The 7,731-nt window shown below is 40.1% G+C and overlaps 1 protein-coding gene and 1 non-coding gene across 2 annotated transcripts; both read right to left on the bottom strand.

Annotated features, from left to right (window-relative positions):
* Position 1: 1 nt before the first annotated feature.
* LOC109471802 (glycerol kinase-like) lies at positions 2–6,378 on the bottom strand (the record flags this gene model as incomplete). Its single annotated transcript, XM_019771156.1, has 14 exons — positions 6,292–6,378; positions 5,361–5,434; positions 4,716–4,822; positions 4,331–4,408; positions 4,041–4,120; positions 3,711–3,848; positions 3,459–3,568; positions 2,720–2,822; positions 2,336–2,403; positions 1,291–1,333; positions 1,064–1,144; positions 797–875; positions 247–343; positions 2–17 (listed from the first exon to the last, which is right to left on the bottom strand). Coding segments are annotated over exons 1-14 (1,149 nt in total), but the record flags the coding sequence as incomplete, so codon positions are not given.
* A 285-nt stretch (positions 6,379–6,663) lies between these two features.
* Positions 6,664–6,745, bottom strand: Trnas-gcu. The gene has a single exon. It is a non-coding gene; the product is annotated as a tRNA-Ser (tRNA).
* Positions 6,746–7,731: the final 986 nt, after the last annotated feature.

Here is a 7,731-nt window from a genome sequence, read left to right on the forward strand (position 1 = left end):
TCAGTCCACAGATGATGCTATGGGGGGAGAGAACACCAGTTAAGGTACAGTTATGTTGATTAACAACACTCCTACTACTTTCCTTTACTCTTGAGGGAAACAGCCTCAAATATTACATATAAAAGCATGAACAGCCCAGTAGAATTTCATAGGCATATTTGGGGATATTTTGATGGCCCTTTCAAGTCAACATAAGATGTCAAAATAAAATCACCACAAACATTTCATGATTACAGCATATCTCACCCTCTAGCATCAGACTGCCAGTATGGAGCAAACAGTCCTGAGAAGGCTGGTACAAAGTGAGTCCCTGCCGTGTCAGGCACTGTGGCAGCAAGGGCCTCTGGGATGGGAAACAAACATTGAGACATGGTCAAAACTGCCAAAACATAGTTCATGGTGCAACTTTAATTTCTTTCTAACTAAACCTTGATCCCACCACATACAGACTATAAGATAAACCTGCCTCTCTATTTGTTGTTGGGAAGACAATTCAGTCATTTGGGAAGACAGTACAGAACTACAAAATCTTATGTATCTAAAGAAATTTGCACATGTATACTGACCTGTATCTGCCTCAAGTTTGTATGGGACTGTTAGACATAGGAGGAAAATGGCAGATGTGTCAGAGACACCTGTCCTGCCATGTTTATCTACATGTACGCTATCAAGGTTAAAATGACATCTTCAAAGAACCATGCAATTACAAATAACAAATTGCCTCTAAATTAAAGCCCATCATATGTTCTGGCACACAAAACAATACAAGATAGCTTCCAATTATGATGATACAAACCAATGTCAGAGGACTTTTGGATGATGCCCAGGTTGTCTCTCAGCCACTTCACACACTCTCCTGCGATGGCCACAGAACCCTGAAACATTGGGTGGACCTTGCAATCAGCAGCTGATTAAATACTAGTATTACAGTAACAACATTCAGTAGATTTAAAAACTGAAAGACATGTACAGGGATGATTTCAAGAATTACAGGACCTTGAATCCTTGAATACATTATGTACATGTCCTACACATCATGAACATATCCTTTATCTTGCCTTACCTCTAGTGCATAGAAAGTTGGCTTGTCCTTCCCCAGTTTGTAAGCAATGGTTGTCAGCAGTCCATGTTCTGATGGAATGGGCTACAAAAGACACAGACATAAATGGAATGAATGACCTTGCACAGAAGGCTTGGAGACATCCTTCATATCATTAATGACAAAAGTTTCTCATCAGCACATGCTTCATAACACACATCAGTGAAGTTTCAGAATCATAAAAAGCTCACCTCAGTCCCTGTGTTGTACAGGAGAAAACACCCTGTGCCATATCTAGGATAACAAAACAAATTCTGTTAATATGATGTATTCCAAACCATCCATGTCCAATACAAAGTATGGAATACCTGAACCCAAATCCTAAACAAGAATTCCGAGACCTCATACCTCCATGAAATATGGGCTTGATATGTAAATGTAAATTTCCTCTTTAATTATGCAAATTACCTCCGCATTAACATGATATATGCATCGTGATGTAGGTGAACTTTTGATTAACGTACAGATGTCCCAAGTATGACATTCCCATCATTCACCATTAAGAAATCATAGAATTTTTGCATAAATTATGCAAATTAGTTCATAATTTGCATAATTAGTATCTGTTGATGTTCTGCCTGCCATAGGTTACATACATTACATGTATGAAAGTAGTATAATGTAAAACACTGTAATTATAGAATTTCCTCATTAATAATGCAAATTAAGTCGTCATTTGCATAATTTGTTTTTAATCATGTACATCTCTCTCTCAGCTACCTACACACCAAAAATTATGAAAATATGTTGTTCCTATCTTGACTTATTGGCTTTTAAACATTTCGCCAGAAAGTGCCCTGCAGTTCCAGAACAAGCTGCTAGGGGGACCAAACCCACACCACTTATTCCTGGCAGGAAAAGCAATCTGTCACCAAAACATCAAGACCATAGCATGTTCAGAACAAAAGATACAAAAACCGGAAGTTCTGCTGCAGTACCAAGGTCATCCACCAGGAGGCCCATATTTGACCTTGACGTTTGTCTTCCTAAGACTTACCAACATACCAAATATCATGACAATCCATAAAGGCGTTCTGAAGTTATGCTGACCACAAAGTTGCGGAAACACAGACAGACAGACACACAGACACACAGACAGACATACATACATACATACATACATACATACATACAGACAGACACGCCGAAAACAATACCTCCATTTTTCATGGAGGTAATAACAGTATCAGACTATGATTACACAAAAGACCTAGTAATCATAATAATCTGACTTACGTGTTTTTGGCACTGCCTCGTGTGAAACAGCACTGTCCCACCAGGGCTGCTGACTGGTCACCCAGACACTGTAAAATCAAACATTCAAGTACAGTCAAATGCTAATGGTTGTAATGTTCAATGCAGCAAATACAAATCCACATACATACAAATCCACATACATCTACATGTACAATATGTACAATGTAGGGCAATAGCCTTATACTGCAGTCACATTCATCATAGGTTGCCATTCTATTTTTATGTTGCACACCAAAGTACCTCATCTTAAACACCAAAAAGGGTCTAAGACAGCATGACATTTATGACCAGCCTCTCCTTTTAGTCGGGCATGAAATATAAGAGCACTGGAAAGTCAATGTATAACACTACTGCCTTCCTTACCCCAGAGATAGGCAGGCCCTTCAGCACACCCTGCACCATGTAGCCATAGATCTCTGACGAACTCTTGATCTCGGGAAGGATCGTCATTGGAAGGGAGAAGAACCTGGAAGGTACAGAAAAGATGTGTGCTTTTGCATGACACTGGCTGATATACGGTATAGATATTGAATATCTAAGATGCAAATGTATTTTGACAATTCAACATCAGAGCTTTCTGCCTACCTGCACTTAGAGCTGTGTACCGGTACGCAGTACCGATACTGTACCGGTAAAATTGATTAGGTACAGGTCCAAAATACCTAATCCCTCAGTACCGGTACTGTACCTAAACAATTTCACACCAATTTTATGCCTATTTGTGACCTCAAATGTGTAAATAGCTGGTTAACAATGGGTCCCTGTGTAAGGACAGTGTGTTCATGAAAACAAAAACATATATATAGCCTATATTTTATCTGAACATTCGCCATAAACAAAGAATAAACCTTAACTATCAAGTTTATTTATGTTTTTTTTTGTTATTGAAGGAGTTCAGAAGAGCATATAAATTGGTCAAATTGTTCAGGTATAGGTTCAGGTCCGGACCTGTACCTAAACCTGTGTACCTGTACCTGTACCTGTACCTGTACCTAAAATTTGTTTAGGTACACAGCTCTACCTGCACTGGTGTGCATATTCATGTATGTAACACTGAAAATTACCTGTGCAAATCTACTGATCTGGAGTGTTTCTGACTTACTTGCAGAGACTTGCGTCCCACTGCTGAGTGTGTATGTTCAGCAGCATGGTCCTGCTGGCATTGGTTACATCTGTCACATGGACACCTCCATTCACCCCTCCTGTCAAGTTCTGTATGGAAGATCAAGGTTTACATGTAGTTATGGATGGATCCACATGTCTACCATACATGTAGCCCAACAAGCATTACAATTCCCTCAACAAAGACGAGGGCACCACAACAGTATACCACAGGATGACAGGAAGAACTTACCCAGAGTAGCCAGGAGTCGACCGTCCCGAACATGGCCCTGCCCTCCCTCACTGCCTGGGCCACCTTCTCACTGTTGTCCAGCAGCCAGCGCAGTTTCACTGCACTGAAGTAGGTCGCCAGGGGAAGTCCACATAATGGCTGCAGGGGAGGGGAATCACTTTTGTTTATAATCATTATATATCAATCCTACTCATCAACATCATCATCACCATCATCATCTTCATTATCATTGCTGCTTGTCAGAAAGTACTGAGGAGGGCTGACATTGTTTCCAATTGTCTTTTGCTACAAGATCACAACTTGGTAGGGAGGTATAAAGCAAACAGTCACCTTCAGGTGTTCCTTGTTCTTGCGTGGTGTGCTGTCTATCAGCCTGTTGACTGTCTCTGCTGTACGCAGGTCCAGCCACACTGCAGCAAAGTAGAACAAATAGACAGTGGTTCAGAATCTTGCAAATGTATCTTCTTCATTTCATGACATTGGGAGAGAAACAAATGATCAAAGTTGTATTACAATGTATTACAACAAATGGTCCTTGCCCACATGTGATGAACCAAAAATGTAGCAATCAATGAAATAATAATAATGCCATTGTTTAACACAAACACTCCAGTACTCACCTATAGCATTGTGCAGTGGCTCTCCTGTATGCTTGTCCCACACTACTGTGGTCTCTCTTTGGTTGGTAATACCAATGGCTGCAGCACAAATAATTAAGGAAATAAAAAATCATTTGGCACCATATAATTAGATTCTGACAAGTGATATTTCTCTTGTTCACTAATGTATTTGCTACTACAGTACATAGTACTAAAACTGGGAACTTGCTTTAAAAACAGCTAGTTTTGGATATTCCTTTGATAATGGAATTGACATCAGATTCTATGGCATCAGATGCACACATCCATACAAATCCATCAAGTTACTGGTTTACTCATTGATTCACCCACCCATAAACGTGTGACATTTGAATGATATATGATATGGGAATGAATAATACCAGACCTTTTATATCATTGACATCGATGCCCAGGTCTCTTGTGTTAGCTACAGCCTTCTCAATACACTCGTACACCGAGGCCAGGATCTCCATTGGGTCCTGCTCCACCCATCTGTGAAATAAAAATGTACAATACCTTGTTACCTTTGTGAAGGTTATTTATATGGGGGTTGGCAACATGTTAAACGGTCATAACTCGGGGTGCATTGGAAGTGTCCTAACAATATTTGGAATGCTGAAGGGTCAACTATCCTTGGGGGGTAAGGGACATGCTCTTCTGGAAAAAATTGTACATGTACATGTGAAATCTTCACCCTCTGAATATTTCCTGCATTTTGATTGGCAAATATTGCTGGTAGACTAAGCTTAGGTTAATGACATCTCTTTCCATATCTTTACAAGACTATCAAAGATGACAGATTGGGCAAAATTTTTATCTGTTGTGAGTAGCAAAATTCCATCAAATGACAGAAAGACAGATGTTGGCAAGAACACTGAATTGTCATATCCTTATCACAAAATGGCCCCACCTTCCCATCTTCCTTTGGTTTGCTGTGTTGACAAAATACTTTAATCCAATACACCAGTGTTGATCTATGCCGTTCATGAGGAACAGGTGTAAACAGAGAACTGGTGTTAGTCAAACCTACCCTTCTTTAGGCAGAACAGAGTGGATCTCTGTCTGATGGTAGGTCAACAGCTCTGCAGAGTTACTGGCAAAGATCTGTGAGGGGAAAACTGGTCAGTATAATATAACTATCAGAAACTGCTTCACTAGAAACATTTCTTGAAGGTATTCTCACATTTTGATTGATCTTACTGAATACTGATACAAACCTCAATACATATGGAAAGTTTCACTACTTGATACAATTCAACTCATGATTTCACCCCCCCCCCACGATACTATTAAGTACAGAGCAATGGTGTCAGCTTATTACTATACATGTATAAATTAAGGCTATAAGACCAAAGCCAGATGAATTTGATAATTTGTTCCCAATCCACTTTGTCTCCTGAGTCTGATTCTGAGGCTACTATTCTCCAAGGACAAAACATCTGGTTTCCATAACTCAAACTGCAAAAATTCTGGGCTCTGACCTGGAATTCTGAAATTATTCTCGTATGTACCCTTGAAAAGCTACAGAAATGTACAGCAATGTTCTAATTGGTGTTTTCATCTGCTCGCAACATGGACTGTTTGCTGATTAACACACAACATTGTAAGCTATAAAGCGTGCAAATTATTCAGCTGTTTTCATATAAATATGCAACTTCTTGAGATCTACAATCTTTTACACAGATGGCTGTTCAAAGCAAGCAGCCATATCTAGAGCTTTTCCAGACAAGCCAGACCAGCCTAGGCTAGTTTCTCACGCCACTCACGATCTGGCAGATTCTACAATTTCTGATGGAAAACACACTTGCTCAGCCAGCTGACACGCCCCTCCCCCAAACTAAACTGGGCAACTGGGCACAAGGACACCAGCGATAACGCGCTTAAAATCGCTCCATGTACCTCCAAACTTCGTCTGAAGGTAGCTTGGTAGATTATCTACGACACAGAAACGAGACACCGACCAGAAACCGTGTGCTGCTCGTGCCTTGGTCCACGGCGCCCACCAGCGGTCCCCAACTCCGGCCAGCCGCCGCCATTTTGAAATTGACCTCGTTCGCTCTCGTCCCGCCCCGCGAGATGACGTAAGAGGCCCGTCATGAGCAGTCTCCAAGCAGATGTGTGGTGTTTCTTTTGGCTCGTTGTCGTATGTAGACTTTTGTATGGAGCGCCAGTTTTTCTGAAGAAAATATATTGCAGCAAACCAGAACCACACATTTGTAAACATAAATAAACTGTACATAACTAAACTCAAAACGTCTTGATCGAAAGCTTAATGGGCTGGAATGGTCGATGTAATTGGGTGAAACAAACGTTGAAAAAAAAAAAATACATTTCGACGAGGATGGGATTCGAACCCACGCGTGCAGAGCACAATGGATTAGCAGTCCATCGCCTTAACCACTCGGCCACCTCGTCAGGTGTTATAGATTTTATTACACTCCCATCTCTTCAATTCTTTATTTTATTCAAAGTACTGCATATTGGCTGCGTGATAACACAATGAAAGATTTTTAAAGAGCTTTTACGTCATGAGTAATTTTTGTGCCATCCTGTCACAACAACAAGTATTGACATCAGTTTAGCAAACGGTGAACCTTCACGCTGACTTCCCGGCATCATTTAAACACGCTTTGAAACTTAAGAGGAACCACAAATACACAAATGCTAAGATATATAATATGAAAGATAATTAATGTTTACGAATTAGCCTTCGGGCAAGAATTTGCAGTATAGGCCTTTATTTTGCAACAAAATATCCAGAGGTAAATTGCGTCACTTAAATTAAGATTCTTCTTGTTGTCCATTCGGGCGTATCGCTATTATCTATTATTGCACAAAACAAGTACAAAGTACATTCTCTCACAATGTTTTATAATACATGTATATACTAGATAGTACTAGAAAGGCCAATATTTGCTTTGGAGCAAATATAGCGATGGGTTCACCACATTTTACCACATGGCAGGGAAAGAATGAGAAACACAAGGGAAAACAATGCTTTACATTGATATAACTATAGTATGAAGTAACATACAACTAAGACTACAACAGTTGGATAGCTATTCCCTACATTATTGGTTAGGATTGCATAATGCAAACTGTTGATTTTCAAGATAAAAAGAAGCGTTCATAGCCCGCATTCCAATGCTGGAGCAGGAAAGCTTAAAATACCTACCAAAACACTTGAATACAGACATACTGTCAGTATGGCATGGCTCTGTGCAGGTGTAAATGAAGTTAAGCCAGTTAAATCCCAACAGCCAATCAGCAAGGAGAATAGAGGAAAGCTGCATGCCTATTGGTTGATGCCTTGCATGCCATTGTGATGACTCATGTCCAAATGTGGTAAACACTGCACACTTACACAGTAATACATTAGCTATTACACAGCCAAAAAACTC

Source organism: Branchiostoma belcheri, unplaced genomic scaffold, assembly GCF_001625305.1.
Source record: "Branchiostoma belcheri isolate BF01 breed outbred unplaced genomic scaffold, Haploidv18h27 scaffold26, whole genome shotgun sequence".
NCBI lineage: Eukaryota > Metazoa > Chordata > Leptocardii > Amphioxiformes > Branchiostomatidae > Branchiostoma > Branchiostoma belcheri.